This window comes from Giraffa tippelskirchi, chromosome 14, assembly GCF_054371585.1.
Source record: "Giraffa tippelskirchi isolate mGirTip1 chromosome 14, T2T-mGirTip1v1.2.pri, whole genome shotgun sequence".
Taxonomy (NCBI): domain Eukaryota; kingdom Metazoa; phylum Chordata; class Mammalia; order Artiodactyla; family Giraffidae; genus Giraffa; species Giraffa tippelskirchi.
In genome coordinates this window covers 66,458,518-66,475,164 of record NC_137288.1, presented here as the reverse complement: position 1 = coordinate 66,475,164, position 16,647 = coordinate 66,458,518, and the positions used below count along the sequence as shown (strand labels likewise).

The 16,647-nt window shown below is 41.1% G+C and overlaps 1 protein-coding gene across 11 annotated transcripts in view; it reads right to left on the bottom strand.

Annotated features, from left to right (window-relative positions):
• The window catches only part of LOC145534726 (uncharacterized), a 432,243-nt gene that overhangs the window by 300,128 nt on the left and 115,468 nt on the right, over positions 1-16,647 (bottom strand). For 9 of the 11 annotated variants that reach the window (XR_014074921.1, XR_014074908.1, XR_014074910.1 and 6 more), the window contains one exon: positions 6,288-6,493. The exons of 1 other annotated variant lie outside the window; for it this stretch is intronic. Coding sequence is in view for 3 of the 10 variants with exons in the window: in XM_081562916.1 (XP_081419042.1) it covers positions 6,288-6,329 (42 nt within the window). In the remaining 7 variants the exon portion in view is untranslated. Of the gene's footprint in view, positions 1-933; positions 1,815-6,287; positions 6,494-16,647 lie in introns of all 11 variants that reach the window. One more of the 11 variants, XR_014074909.1, reaches the window with a different exon arrangement.

Genomic DNA, 16,647 nt, shown 5'->3' with positions numbered 1-16,647 from the left:
CATTTCACCTTCCAATGTTTTAAGGTCGTATATATGATCTGGTTCATGAGCCCATACAGGGTAGAGTTCTCAAATCTGGCCATGCATTGGAATGACCATTAAAGCTTTATTAAAATGCAGAAGCATGGGCTTTGACTCCAGATTTTCATTCAGTTGGTTGGAGGTTCCAACATCTGATGTGTGTGTTTGTGCTCAGTTGTGTCTGACTCTTTGCAAGCCCATGGAATGTAGCCCACTATGCTCCTCGGTCCATGGAGTTTTCCAGGCAATACTAGAGTGAGTTGCCATTTCCTACTCCAGGGGATCTTCCTGACCCAAGGATCGAACTTGCATCTCTTGTGTCTCCTGCATTGGCAGGCAGATTCTTTACCACTGTTCCACCTGGGAAGCCCTGGTACATTTTCCAAAATGTAATTTTGGATATGCAGATAATTTTCAATATGTGAACAGGACTGAAAAATACTGATAAGGAGGTAGTATTTATCAAAACTCTGCTCACGCACACTTGCAAAGTAAAACTTAGAGACCCATGAAAATATAGGATTCTTGAGCTCACTGCAGCTATGGAGGTCCTTACTGACTTGTAAGTTAAAAACACTCAGGAATCAGAGAACAACCAAGAGGCCACATATTAAGCAATTTAGGGTGGCTCTCTTCCTGTCCAGAGATAACACTGTGATAGCCAGAAGTCACAAATACCATGATGGCAGCTGGCTCTTGGGGATGTTCCTGGGAAGGCTTTCCCTTGAATAGTCCAGAAGGTATATCTCCAATACCTTCAGCAGTGACTGAGAGATTGCATTCAACAGAGTCAAAGAACATGGGTGCATCCAAAATGGGATACGACTATCGCCAAAAATAGAACTAGATGAGGCTTCTTCTTCCCAAATAATGACAAAGCCCAAGGCCATGCAAATTAAAAATATTCCTTACCTTCTGTCAACTGATGTTCCTTTGAAGTCTGTAGCAAGGTATAAAAGAAACCCCAAGTATACTACTGACCTCAAGAACAAAAGTTTAACTGATCTTCAGTGTTTTTCTTGGTTGAGGTATAAGTTTCAAGTGTTTAACAGAGGATTTTGTTTTGCCTGTGGTGCTAGTAACCAATTACCAAGCATTTGTCCCTCATTCTAAAGTTTTGAGAAAGAGACCTTTCCTAGTTCCTCTGTTGTAATGAAAGATGTCCAGGTTAGATCTACACCAGGGACGAAAACTTCCATACAGCAAGGAGAACATACAGCCCGTCTTTGGCTCTCAGGTTTGCAGAGAAAAACATCTACCTCATTGTCTGACTGTTTTTCACCTTTTCATCAGATACTCTGAGAATTGTATAACTTCAGTAAAATCATTAAAACATGACTTTTTATAGCTACATAAAAAAGGATTAATGGATTAATATTCTTGAGAGAAAAAGTACAGGACTTAGAAAACACCTTGAAAATCAGATTCCAATGTCCTGCAACTCCAAATTACTTTTTCTTATCTTTTCCTTTTTTTGGGATAGGACAGAGCAGCTCCTCGCGTGTACTTTATTTTTTTTTATTAATGCAGAATATTTACATCAAAGTCAGATTGTGTCAAAATCTTTTGCTTCCCTGAAAAAATTCTTAATTTCAAAACTAGAGTTTAGCAATATTTAATTATTGTTAAATTAAAGGTATAGACTACTGCAGCCTCTCATCCAGGTCTTCTAATAAGGATATTTACATAGTTTTATAGTACTGACTATCTCCTATGCCTTCCTGAGAACACAATCTTGTTGAAGCAGTTTTCTTCATTCAGTTGCTTGGGGAAGACCATCGTTTCTGTCAATTCTATAAATGTAAGGAAAAGCAAAAGAAGAGAAGAATCTGCTCAATCACAGTTCCTCCACCTCTGTGAATTATTCTGTGGCCTCCCAACGTGACCCATCCCATCCATAGCTGCTCTTTTGTTTTTGTTTCACCCTGAATCCATTTGAAAATGCCAATTTCCATAATAATTTAAAGCAGCTGTTAAGATCTCCTGTCTTTTGATCATTGTTATTAATGATGTGCTACAGCAAAAGCATAGCACTCCTAGCTACTCTTCCTCCAACAGCCGTGGTGCCTTCTTTTTCCAGACCCTGGCCCTCTCCCTCCTTCCGGCAGCCACAGCCACCTTCAGCCCCTCACTACTTCAACGGGGCTCATCTCCTGCAGGAAGTTATTAGTCCAGGACTTGGGAACTCTGTGGGCAGTTCTTCTGTCCTATCCAGAGTTGGAAAAGAAATCGTTCTTCAGCATTCCCTGGAGAAGCAGCTTGGCCTTAATTGTTGTCTTCCGTTTGCTGTTGAATGGTTTATGGCAGAATCTTACTGCTTTTTTTTTTGTCTTTTTGCAACTGTTATTCTCCTCGAGGTTTTGAAATAGCTGTTCTGTGTGTTTCCCTTCCCCAAATCTAAATGTGTCCAAATCAATCGGTAAAACCCTTAAGGTTTTAGAAGGAAAAAAATGGTTCATTAACCATAGATAAAATATGATAAAGAGTCAGAGATGAAATGCTTGTTTTTAGCAACTTCATAAGAAAAAAATCAACAGTGTTTGTGTATAATACCAGAAAATCATATTTTTACCCTATGGCACAGCCTCCGACACCTCAATCCTCCTTACATTTTTCAAACAGGTGAAAAGCTTTGAAATTCATGGTCGCTTTTGTGATTTTAATATTTCCACCAGCAGATAGATGTTCATTTGAAAGGGCTTTATTATCTATAAAGGTTTTCTTTTTTCACTTCTTTAGACAAAATATCTGTTCTTTAAAAATATCAGTTCTTTAATAAGTCAATACAGAAAATATTTTATCCCTGGTAACAATGCAGTTAACTCAAAAGTTAACAAACATGTTTACACAGTTTTCATTTGAAAGTCTCATCTTGACTTTAGTAGATTATTTGATTTAGTGCATACAAATGATCGTGGGGAAAGATTTATTATTTGGGAAGTCTTTTTCAATGAGCTGAAAGGCTGTATCCTCCACAGTGAATTCTGGTGAGGAATATACTAAAGAATTTCAGGCTCTGAAATAAGAAAGTTCTTGGAATTGTTTTTTCCGGTTACAGCCAGTCCAAAAATTGTGTCATGTTTGAATCGAAAAGCATTTAGATAAACGACATAAGGTAAACGTCTCTGCAGCAGCCAAAACATTATCTTCGTTCTTGATTTACGAAATATTAATGTCATTTTCGTGGCAGGAAACCTTTTTTGCTTTAAGCATCTCTTTTGAAAAAGAATGTCAGAAAACAGAAATCGCTGACTGCATCGTTGAAGTGTTTTTAAAGGAGGATATCAGCCATGTCTTTGAACTTCTGTTTCTGTAATGTCAGCCCAGGACACGTAGGTAGTAGGTTGGCGATGATTGAGAATCTGTGCAGAAGGGCACTGCTGATCTCGCTTCTCATTGGTGCTCTTTATTGACAATGACATTAACACCAAACAAACTGCACAAAGATAAATAGGTCCATGAAGAAAACTGGCGGCAAAGGAAAGGGAAGAAATGCAGCTCAGATAGTCAGGAGGATGGTCATCGCAGGCGGACAGTAATGACATCAGAGCAGAGGTCCGCAGGCTGAAAATCTCATTCTGCTCCTTGTTTTCATGTGACCACTTCACCGGTCCTCGTTTCCTTAGCGCTGAAGATAGGTGAGGATCAGAGGACAATTTAGATGATGTAGCAGCTGTTTTCTGGCCTTGACTTCCAAAATTCGTCTCATGGGAAATAAGGAAAGGAAACCAGTGGCTTATCTATGAGCACGCTTTGCCAAAGAATGACTTGTCCTATGAGTGGCTGATATTTACTAGTGAATAAAGTTGTTGAAAAATGCTTTCCACTAGGAGAGTGAAACCATGAATGAGATACTTTTGAAGTACCTTCTCATTCCTTAAAAAGAAATCGTCCCATTGCACATTCATGGACTCCTGCTTCAAGGATACTTAGCTCTAAGAGTAACAATCCAGATGAATCCAAGCCCCCATTCAGCAGGAAATACACAAAGCAGGAACAAGCACATTTCATAATAAAGCTTAAGAGTAGCTTTCCAGGGACTCCGCTGGAGGTGCAGTGGCTAAGACTGTGCTAACAATGCAGAGGGCCCAGGTTCCATCCCTGATCAGGGAAACTGGATTTCACATGCGACAACTAAGACCCAGCACAGCTAAGTAAGTAAACATTTTGGGGGAAAAAGAGTAGCTTCCCAAAGTAGGACTGGCCAAAAAGTTTGTTTGGGTTTTACCATAACATGGCACAGAAAAATCTGAATGAGCTTTTTGGCCAATCAAATAGAAATGCACTACTAACTCCAAGTACATGGTCCAGTTCAGTGCAGTTCAGTCGCTCAGTCGTGTCTGACTCTTTGCGACCCCATGAATCGCAGCAGGCCAGGCCTCCCTGTCCATCGCCAACTCCCGGAGTCCACTCAAACCCATGTCCGTCGAGTCGGTGATGCCATCCAACCATCTTATCCTCTGTCGTCCCCTTCTCCTCCTGCCCCCAATCCTTCCCAGCATTAGGGTCTTTTCCAATGAGTCACCTCTTCGCATGAGGTGGCCAAAGTATTGGAGTTTCAGCTTCAACATCAGTCCTTCCAATGAACACCCAGGACTGACCTCCAGGGCTGTGATATGAAGATTTATTCTGGGTCTGGTTATAGGCATCTTTATTCTGACACTGCCCTACCCTGCCATCCCACTCCAGAAGTTGATACAGCAATTATATTTCAAGCCTTGAACACATAATACACACCCAAGTGTCTGTGTATATGGGTGTATATATAAATACACACAGTGTATGTTAATGAGAGTGCTTGACTGTTTATATGTGTTTCATTTAAACAATAATTCTCCAGCATAGGGTACTTCTTAGAGTTTGATGACTGGCGAGTAGCAGATGATGGACTCTGTACCATTAATTCCAAGATTTTGTTAATCTCAATGACATGTTCTTCCCTGAGATTTTCACTACCATTATTAAAAAAAAAAAGTAAAATGCAACCTCTTCCAGCCCAAAGGGCACAGATTAATTTTATGGCGAGTACAGTTTCAAAGGGTACCCTTCCACTCTCTTGATGACTTTTTCCAATGAAATGGTGTGAAGTCCCTCTCAGGAGATGAGTCAATTTGTAATTATTGTTATTACGTATTTTGCATAAACTGCTATAAATCAACCTAGTCAGCAAGGCCTTACATGCAAAAGTTTCCCCTTCTCTGTTTTCTTCCCAAGTTTCAAAAACCAAAGGAATGGAACATGAATGAAAAAAAAATTTCATGCTGTAATTTTTTTTTAATTGCTATACAGGCAAAACAGGTGCTGAAATGTGAAACCCTTTGGAGGAATTTTCTCCATATAACAAGTCAGGGCTCACACTAACCTAACGTGAAGCTGGCTTTAATGTGGAATGTTGTATGAAAGCAGTACCTATTGACATAAGATCCGTAGATGACTGTCCCAAAAAGACAAAAAAAAAAAAAGTATACTGCCACTTTAAGAAAAAATAAACTAAAATATGAACTACCAAAAACCCTGCCATTTCCAGCCTGGGCTTGATTAATGATTTTTCTATCTAATAAAAGGTTCACAAACCATCTGTTTTTCTCCCTAATGCCTTGCCCAAAGGTTTTTCGTTCCTATTTCAGGCTCGGGGCCAAATGACATTCCACTCTCTTTTTTTTCCCCAGCCTTGTAAACAAACCCTTCTCTCTTTTTAATCTTCCAGTGCTGTTTCCTACCCATCGTTATGCATATTCATTGCGAGTAAACATTTTTAGTGTCTACACTTAATCTCTTCCACTGGCAATTACTGTTCTATGCTGTTTTGTAATGCAGAAGGGCCAACGCTTTCCGTTCTAATAACAGCTGGGCCGCAGATGGGGCCTGCAGTCATTCTAGAAAATAAAAATTTACAAGATGCCAGTGGAATTTATTTCAGTTTTATGGAGTCACAGGAGGAACCTTTCTGTTATCCGCCTTCAGTGAAATCTGTAGGCACAAGGCAAGCTTTTGACATTTAATCAAAGGGGGGTTCAGGTAGGGTCTGGAACAACGGAGGGAAGAAAGCAGGTGGATCGTATTAGGCAGTGCCATGGTTAATTTATTTAGAAGTGATTGGCTTAGATGTGTGCAGCCAATATTTGACATCATGTATATATCTTGTTTAGCATCATGCCTCTAAATTGTTACCACCGGAGAGACAGTGAACTGTCACTGTGGACCGAACCAGGTGTTTGGTCGGGTTGCTACTTAAGAGGTGCTGATGGAGACAGAGCTGTACTTACCAAAGATGGAGCATCCTGTGTGGTTTCAAAAAGTTGGCTCATTTTTACTTCACAGCACCAGTCTCTGAACTCCTGTAAGTGCTTCTTCAGCACAACCCCAGGGTATACACATGGGCTTTTGAATACGGTGGCAACTTTTAATGGAACACTGTGGTTTAACTGGGAGTTTTCTGCTCTATGACTCGAGGATGTGAAAATGGCTTTATCTGCAAGACATAAAGGTCCGATGTATAGGGTTAGGCTGATGCGAGGTGGGATTCGAACTGTGCCTGGGATGTTCCAACCCGGCAGCCCAAGTGGTTTAGAGCTAACTGCGACCCTCAAGAAGGAAAATAAATTGTCACACACACTCTCCAAACCTGCAACCCAAGTCAAGCACAGGGCTTTTTCAGGAAATATTCACTATGGTTCTTGAGCCTATTCTGCTGGATCCTCCACTCTGCATCCCTTCCTGACCCTCAATCCTATCCCCAAAAATGTGAAAAGGGAATCCATCAAAGTGACCCAAGGATATCCCACCATTAATTAAATAAATGAGCTTGGGCTTCTAGACTAGGTGAAACCTATGCCAAAGGTGCTTATGCTTTTACATTTGGGGTCCTCTCTTGCCACACACCTTCAGCTGGTTGCCTAGCAACCAGGAGAGACCCACTGAGCATGCTCACTGAGAAACCTAATTGCTATCACAATTTACTTTTGTTGTTTTTTTTTTTTAAGTCCATTAACCAAAACAGGATGTTTTCCTTTTTGAAGGACAAGTAGAGTCTGCATGAATTTGAATGGCAAGAGAGTATATTTCGATACCAAAACAATTCATTAAATGCCGATGCCAGACATGTACGCGAGTACACATAACAAACATAAAATGTGGAGCAGATTGGCATTAAATAAAGTATAAATTCCTATTTATTCAGATTTTTATAGACTCATTTCTTTTATTCTCTTTATCTTTTTTGGTTGTGGCTTTTTTTCCCTAAGAAACTCCTTGAGTAAGGAGGTGTATGTTTAAACTGTAAGCCATATGATCAAGTATATTAGGAAACTTCATTAAAAATTTAGACTGATTTGTACATTAGACAGCACGTTTCCATTCCATGCCTTTCCTTCCTTCCTTCCTTCCTTCTCTTCTTCTTTTTTTAATCTCCTAATGGTTCCAAGTCTGAAGCTAAGGTTTAACTCTGTTAATCTTTCCACAAAGGGCAAAAACTTATTTTGTGTACCTCAAAGAAAAAGGCAGTTTTTCCTAACTTTAAGACAAAAACACACTTTATGTCAGGTTGATGTAATCCATCCATTTATGGAAACCTCCCATAGTTGCCTGATTTTTTCTAATGTCTAGATTTGTAGATAAAATATACTTAGAAGTAGCTATTGAACCAGTTTTATTACTAAATGGAATATCTTCGTAAATAAAAATTTATATATTATACATTTTCAAAATTCTCCCTAAATTTTTTCTAATAAATTTTCTAACTCATTTTGAAAAATCAACTCAGTGGTTTTTCACTTGACGCACTTTGTATAAATAACCATATATTCCCATGAATCAAACGATTCTAATAAGAGGACGCATCTTTTAACTAATTCCATGGCCCAGTCTCAGGCCCAGTTCCACATGTAGAAAGAAATGTGGCCAATTTATTTGTACCAAATTGCTTTCATGCTGGGGGACACTCACAGGATAAGCACACACCCCCCCACCTCCCCTTTAGGAACTAACAGATACCAGCAAGCAGAGGAGATGGAATAAACTCATGAGGTGGGACTTGTATCCTGCTAACTAAGCCTTGGCTCTAACACAGCTGGCATCTCCTCCTCCAGCCCCCTGGTCCCCAGCCCTACCCCAGGCTGTTACACCCCAGGGATCACGGCATTCTGAGTAGAAAACGTATGGATGGCGCTTCTGTGGTCAGTGTCGAAAGAGTACAGAAGTAACTCTCATTTCATGGTACTGTTTCTCTAGGGGAGTGTGGGGGGGTGGTGCATCTTCCCAAACAGCGGTCCTTGTTTATGCGTGAGCCGGTGGTCTTACCATCCCCTCAGAGACAGCCAGCAGAGGGAGCACGATGGAGCAGATGAGCAGTATTCCCTGACGCCCTCACGTCAGAAGGAAATCTGGAGGACATACTGTATAAGCAAGCAATGAACAAAACCAAAAGATTTCATCTCATTACGATTAACCCTATTATGCATGGAAGCAGGTCAAGCAGTAGGGTAATGAAAAGCTAAACAAGGCTAATTGGCGGAGTCAGGAGGCCTGGGGCTGACATACAATGACATCACTGGTGAAGCCGCACTTGTTTCCTTTTCGTTACCAAAAAACGATAACACAAAGAATAAAATGCACGCGCGAGCATTCATGCACATGTATACACAGTAGCGTGTGCGTGTTTAATTACACGGCTGGGAATACTTAGGTTCCATGTACATAGTTTTACGTATGTTCTTTAATATGTGAATATATAGATGCTCCTAAGGGAACTCTTTCTTCAATTTCATTCATGATAACAACTTTCTTCTCTCTCTTCTCTCTCCTAGTCATTCGTTTCATTGGTCTCTCTCTCTCTTTCACACACACACACACACACACACACACACGGACTCTGCAACACTTTTAGTACTTGATGATTTGAAGTTACCAACATGTTCTGAGAGGAAAGTAATTTTTTCTGTTTTACCACCCAGCCTCCCAGGTGACTGGCCTAAAAGGGAGTTTGCTCCCCGTCCCCTGCTTAATGTGGCTGGCTTACCACAGCCCGAGCTTCTCAGAATTTAAATCACTTACGGACATTTGGGAGGGATGAGGGCTTTTATGAACAGAAAGAACTGAAGCCGTTGTCTCGTCTTCCTCCTCTCTCTCTCAAAGTGGGGTCGGAATTGATTGCTTCCTCTCACCTGTAGTCATTTTCTTATTTTAGTGCATTGACAATATCTAGACCCATGTTGTGTTCAAGTGTTCTCAACCTTAATCCCTAGAAATCCCGTAGAGTGTGTCAAATTAGAACTCCATTCCTGCAAATACTTCTTCACGTAGCTGTGCAGTGAATTCAATACATTCCTTAGAATTTAAGGCTCTTAAACATTTTTGCTGAAGTGGGTCGATTTCCTCCTTGCCCCCCGCTTTTGGCTTTCCTCTGCTTCTTCCTTCCCACCCCACTCTCCTGATATATTGCAAATCCCTATACTCTACATCCCCCCAAATTCTATTGGTTTCAATTTATGAAAGATCTCTGTAACATGATCCCCCTGGAGAAGGAAATGGCAACCCACTCCAGTATTCTTGTCTGGGAAATCCCATGCACAGAGGAGCCTGGCGGGCTACAGTCCATGGAGTCACAAAGAGTTGGACACAACTCAGCGACTAAAACAACAACGACAACAGTAACATGGCCATCCCCTCTTTTACACAAAACCTGATGTTTTGGCTTTGGATGCTGTAAAACTTGGACACCAAGAAGTATGCAGAAATCCAAAATCTAACAAAACAAGTTACTAGATGCTGATATATAGTATGCTCTTCTTTTGGTTATAAAAGGAAATTATTTCCTTTTCTTTGCAGATTTTACCCATAATAGTACAGACAGCAAACAATGTGAAATGATCAAGTTTCCACATACATAGGTATGTTTCTGACTGCATGCAGGCAAATTAACTCAGAATTTCTCAATTAATGCTTTGTTTTTGAAATCTCCAAAAACAGCAAGCAGCTTTTCTTACCAAAGTGCATTTGAGCCAGTACTAAGACTGTCTAGAACCCTTATTCATAGAAACTCAAAAATCTCTAAATAATTGGCAAACATTTCCTTTTACTAAAAAGGGAAATATGTATGCATGCCTACTGGTTTATGACAACTGACATTCCTTGAGGATACGGAAGGCATGTAATAAATATGGCTGCATAATCATCAAAGCTACAGTTCTAAGAATCTCCTACCAACATGATGGATAACACGGATTTTCAAAGATTTGGGTAAAAAAACTGCATGTATTTTCTTTCTGTAAGAACAAACATCTACATGCAAATTTCACTAAAATAGAAAGAAGAGAGCTTAAACTGGGAGAGATGGAGTCGGATGGCTTCCTTTTTTTATTATTATTATGGTTTTGAACGCTATAGAATTGTTTACCGGATCAGTTTGGGGGTTTTTTTGGTAGAAAAAAAAAACACAAAATATTTTAAATAATGCATACCTAACGTTTATTTTCTTATTAGTAATTGTTATGAAACCAGGATGCTTTGCCAGCCTATCTGACTGCACCTGTTACTAGACATTTCCAAGAGACTTACACACCAATTTTGCCTGAGTGCACTGGGTATATTTCCCGTTTTTTTTTTTTTTTTTGATGTTCCAGTCAGGGCACAGGCAGTTTGCATTCAAACAAGAGGGCACATTTTATTCAAAGAGGGAAAGTGATGTCCTTGGAACTTCAACCTCCACAAAACATTTTTCAAAAGGACATGCTGATTGGAATGGGAAAAGAGCCAAAGAGAGGCGGCCAGAGAGAGAAGGGCGGGTGGGAGAGAGAAGAAAGGAAAATGGATTAGATCAGCAAACCAAAACGATAGGCTCCCAAGAGACTTCTAAAAAATCTGTATGAAGTCATTACAGGCACACAGCATAATCTTGCGGAATAGATGCATGCTCCGGAGTGTAAAAGAAAGTTTGCCCTCCAAGCTGAGTTTCTGCAGAATGAATTCTAAATATTCCCTGCAGTCTTCAGAGTTGCTCGGTCCCAAATTGCTCAAATGATGATGAGTTGAAGTTCCTCTGACTAATTTTGGCAGAAGTAACATTTCTAGCGGGTTGATTTGGGCAACAAAGCACACCAGTGTCTTCGGACATCTGTACTATAGAGATGCCCTTCTGCTACAAACCCGACTCCCAGCGCTCCCCGTGCAAAAATAGCACATTTCCGTTCATGCAGAACAGTGATTAGACTTTCCCAACACAACTCATACTTTTTAAAAGGCGCGTCAGAATTTTAAAGTGCATTAAAGAAAGGGCATTGGCACATTAATGCAGCTCTGTTTGAAGAAAAGATGCCATATAATTTCCGCTGAACCGGCACACAAACCTTCCATAAAGAAAAGTTCTCCGAGAAAGAAAAACAAAAAAATACACACAGGCACACATTCTTGATGCGGAGAAGAGTGTCCTTGGGAATTAAACAACTTACATGTATATAAAACTCAGCCCTTTTAAGGTGCTTTGTTTAACATACTTAAGGCAGAGCCAGGGTCCCCAGGGGGCTGCTGTTTTGCTAACTTATTTAAAATATTCTATTTTCTCCGCAGCTGTTGCCTGCATGGTAGGACGACAGGGGATATGCTACTCTGTGATTTTTTTTTTTTTTTTTGAAAATAGATGTCACTTTCCCCTACATCTAAATATGCATTTATAAGAAACAAATGATTTTCTGTACGAAGGGCTTTCGAAATGACCGTGATGCTGTCGACATGCGGAAGAGTGGCAGGAGCAGTGTGACAGGTGGATTTGCTCCCTCTTCGCTTTGGCTCTGGCCTGCTCATCTCTGGCAGAGGTGCTGATGGAGTTTATGCCACGGAAGATAAGGGTTTTGTGCATACAGAGTGCCGGCATGATGTGGGAGACACGGGATACAGCTCTATGCCATGATCCACATGTCTGCTAAAAGCGACTCTGAAAATACAAAACGGGGTGGCACGCAAACCCGGCCCCAAACCAGGCAGCTTTTCAAGGCTGGAAGAGACTTAATCGAATGCCTGCAAATCCATCCTAAGCAGCTGGAGAGACTTGTTCGGTGGTTTTCTCTCCGTGGTGGAGCATATTTCCAAGTTTAAATTCTTCAGAAAAAAAGAAAACACAAACTTGGAAGATAGGAAAAAAACTCTTTTGGAGGTGGGGGGAGCATTGTGAAAACCAAACACCTTAAGAGACTTTAGGGCCCGTTTGGATTGGAAAGAAGTATCTGCTTCGTTCTACATCTTTTTCCTATTTCCTAAGCTGATGTCAGTTACACTTACTGTCAGTTTGGAATATGGAGAAGACAAAACAAAAGAATTTCGCTGTGAGCAGCGTTAATAACGACACTGGCCTTCTGGATGGTGGATCTGCTCCCAGCAGAAAGATCTGGTAGCTAAGCCTGCCCAGATGATTAAGCTGGAACAGTTACTGAAGTTCATAGTTTAAGTAATGGCTTTCACCTGTAGGCTTTGAGCCACAATCAATAATTTTGCCAAGAGAAACTCACAAAGTACTCAACAGGACAGACATAAGCCTCCTTTCTAAATCACAGGTGGTACCATCATGCCTGGCCATTGATGTGCTTTTATGCCAGATAATTTCACTGGCTTCTTGCTCTTGAGAGCTGCCGCCTCTTCACTCTTCTCTTGTTTACCCCATTTCACTCGTCCACTATAACTGATCCAGATTTTCCACTAAACTCGCACACTGCCCCAAACTAGACCAACCAAGATAGGGTGAGAACAGATGAGATCACCAGAAATATTTACCGGGCCACTAATAGTTTCCAGTCCTGGTTTTGTTTTTTTTTTTATTTTAAGTAAAACATTTTTTTCTAGTCAAAATTCAGGCATCAAAGACCAAAACTGTTTAACCTCTCAGAGAACAGGTATCTCCCCTCACCACTGATGCATCGAACAAAAGCAACGTGGAAGAGCTTTTCTTGTCATAAAACATGGCAATTTATAAATAAACAGAGACTATGTAGTCCTCATGTGCTGAGGTGATGTGCAGAATTTGGTCAGTATTGAATTCACGACATCACAAAAGAAAGGACTGTATCTATTTTTCAGCATGTTCCAATGAAAAGGAGATGTATTTAAAAATAAAATAAAATAAAACACACTACTCAAATACTTACCACCAGAAAGAGATTCTTGGGAGCAAGTCCTTAGAGAGGTCAGAGACCAAGGCTCAGTTTTCCTTCCATGAGAACATGAACTGTGCATTTATCTCAAGGGACAGATAACAGACTATAAAATCCTGGTAGAACAACTATAGCGCAGCCTCAGCCCCCCACATGTGTATATGTTACTGTGTAGGTGGGAAAGGAGATGTATAAGTCCCATTAATAATAGCAGTTGCATGCTTAATTTCACGTGCACTGCACTGAAAAATTACTTCTTACTATCTAAAATAAGATTCAGGAAGAGCCTGGGAAATCAGGAGCTCTTCCAAAATACCTTTGAGGTCCCTATGTGAACCGGGAGCTGGTGACTCAAGTCATTTAGCAGACAAATAGTGAGAGCGTCATTAATGATATCCTCAGGACGGAATTGATGGGAACAACCCAAAGATCAAGATCCTTCTCCCAACAAAGAGAGAAAAGTGTCATCCAAAAAGGATACAAATGAACTTATTTACCAAACAGAAATAGACTCACAGAAACAAATTTACTGCTACCAAAGGAGAAAGGAGGGGGGTTAAATTTAGGAGTTTGGGATTAAGAGATACACATTATTATATATAAAATAAACAAGGAACTACTCTATGGCACAGGATACTATATTCAATATCTTGTGACCACCTAGAACAGAAGAGATTCTGAAGAAGAATATATGCATATATATTCTGAATCCCTTTTCACATCTGAAACACAACACTGAAAATCAACTATACTTCAAGTAAAAAAAACAAAACCTTGCATTTTTTTATACCCAAGCAAAGGGCACCCTGTGGTTTTACAGAACTTTCTGATTGTGAAATACACAAGGCAGGAGGCTATCAATATGTTGGTCTCCAAAACGAACTCTTTCCTTGTAGCTTTCACAAGTACATATGATTTCCACACGGTACATATGATTAGTTAAGGACTGGTTAAGGAGATCTTGGCTGGATTCATAGATTCATAGAATTTTAGATCTGAAAGGTATTGTTGAGCTAATTGTCCTATTTTTAGACTTTATAAATCTAAATCTTGTGTTAACTAGCCCTAATATAACTTTTAGTAGTCATTTAAATTTAATAATTAATTTACTGGTATATTTAGCTAAATCTCTGGAGAAGAGAATGTCAACCCACTCCAGTATTCTTGCCTGGAGAACTCCATGGACAGAGGAGCCTGGTGAGCTACAGTCCATAGGGGTAGCAAAGAGTCAGACATGACGGAGAGTCTAACACATTTAGATAAAATAGGAACTATTTTAATTTTATAAAAGCAAAATCTGTTTCTCCTTTACAGTGACCAACTCATCTAGGAACTTTTGACTGGGAATGTCTTGGTCTTGGGATTCCCAGGTGGCTCAGTGGCAAAGAATCTGCCTGCAGTGCAGGAGATGCAAGAAACATGGGTTCGACCCCTGGGTCAGGAAGATGCCCTTGAGTAGGAAATGACAATGCACTCCAGCATTCTTGTCAGGAAAATTTCATGCATAGAGGGACCTGGCTACAGTCCATGGAGTCACAAGGAGCTGGACATAACTCAGCACCACAGAGCAACAGCAGAAGTCGTGGTCTTAGCAACGAAATCCTGGCTTCCGAGAAACCCCTCCATTCCAGGCAAACTGGGATGGCTGATCACCCTCTATCGCCCCCCAAGTCTTCCATTTCTACCAATGGCACTAGATTATCTCGGGACTCCAAATCTCAAAATTGGCCTCCTGTCCAAACTCATCCAAACACTCAGGAGTTTCTGTCTCTTATGTCTGAAGATGCTTTTTCCTCTACCTGCTCCTTCTCACTGCCCAGGGACAGCTCAAGTATTTCCCCTTGATCGCACCATCCTGAACTGCCAGGAGCCCCTCCTTTTTCCCATTGGGCCCCTTTCTCATTCAGCCCCTGGTCCACCAGCAACCTCTGGAAATGAAGTCACTGCATGGAAAGTCTGTCACTCTGTGACTCAGTTTAGTGACTCAGCCTGGCACTCAGCGCCTCACCATACCTCTCTAATCTATTTTTCTACCTTTTTATAATAGAGAAAAAATAGAAAGCTGCAAGGAAAAGACAGAAAAACTGGGTCCCAGTTCACCACTCTCCATCACTGGCCAGGTATCCAATAAAAGCAAGCCACTTAACCCCTCTTGGCTTCAGTCAACCCAGCTGTGCAATACTGTCATCTTCTTAAAGGAGAAAGCTAGGCTAGGTGATCTGGTCAAGTTCTGATTTGAAAAGCTGTGATTCTATGGACTGCTCTATCCTGGTTTGTAGACTTGGTGGATAGTTGGGTAGCTTCTCATTCTAGGAACAAGCCCTGAGTTTTCTCAGCTGAGTGCATTTTTTGTATGCAGTTCTGTCTGTCCTTAGACCTCCCCTCATCTGTCCAGGGACCCCTCCTGGAGATGGCCTATCCACTGCACCCCCTTCCCCAGCCTCAGTTAAATCTGTTCACCTTCTCAGAATTTCCACGGCTCAATGTATTTTTACCATCTTTTGTGACATTGATCAGATGATTCTGGTTGGTATGGTTGCTATGCTCATGCACATGCCTTGTTTCCTATGTTCCTATGAGCTTCCAGAGACAAAGACTGCATCTCTCTTATAAGAAGTCATCATGATGGGACTTTCCCAGTGGTCCAGTGGCTAAGGTTCCATGTTCCCAATGCAGGGGGCCTGGGTTCAATCCCAGGTCAGGGAACTAGATCCCACCTGCCACAACTAAGACCCAGAACAGCTAAGTAAACAAACAAATAATATTTAAAAAAGAAAAAGAAGACACTATGGCTTGGTGGTTAAGAGTCGTTATGGGTTGAATTGTGTCTCCCGAAAGAGACTGTATTAAAGTCCTAACCCCCAATACCTGTAATATGACCTTATTTGTCCAAGGGTCACTGCAGATGTAATCAGTTTCAATGAGGAATAGGGTGGTGCTGTGTGTTGGGCTCAGCTGATCAGTTGCGTCTGACTCTTGTAACCCACCAGGCTCCTCTGTCCATGGGATTCTCCAGGCAAGAATACTGGGGTGGGTAGCCATCCCCTTCTCCAGGGGATCATCCTGACCCAGGGACCGAACCCATGTCTCTTATGTCTCCTGCATTGGCAGGCAGGTTCTTTACCCACTGAGCCACCTGGGAAACACACGGAATAGGGTGGTGCCATAATCCAATATGGGCTTCCCAGGTGGTGCTAATGGCAAAGAACTCAGCTGCCAATGTGGGAGATGCAAGAGATGCAAGTTCAACTCCTGGGTTAGGAAAATCCCCTTAAGCAGGAAATGGCATCCCACTCCACTATTTTTGCCAGGAAAATCCCAAGGACAGAGGAACCTGGTGGGCTATAGTCCATGGGTTCACAAAGAGACACGACTGAGGAACTCCGCACACATGCACGCATGATCCAATATAGCTAGTCTTCCTACAAGAAGATAGCCTGGTAAGACAGGAACACACAGGGAGAAGGTTTTGTGATGAAGAAGGCAGAGA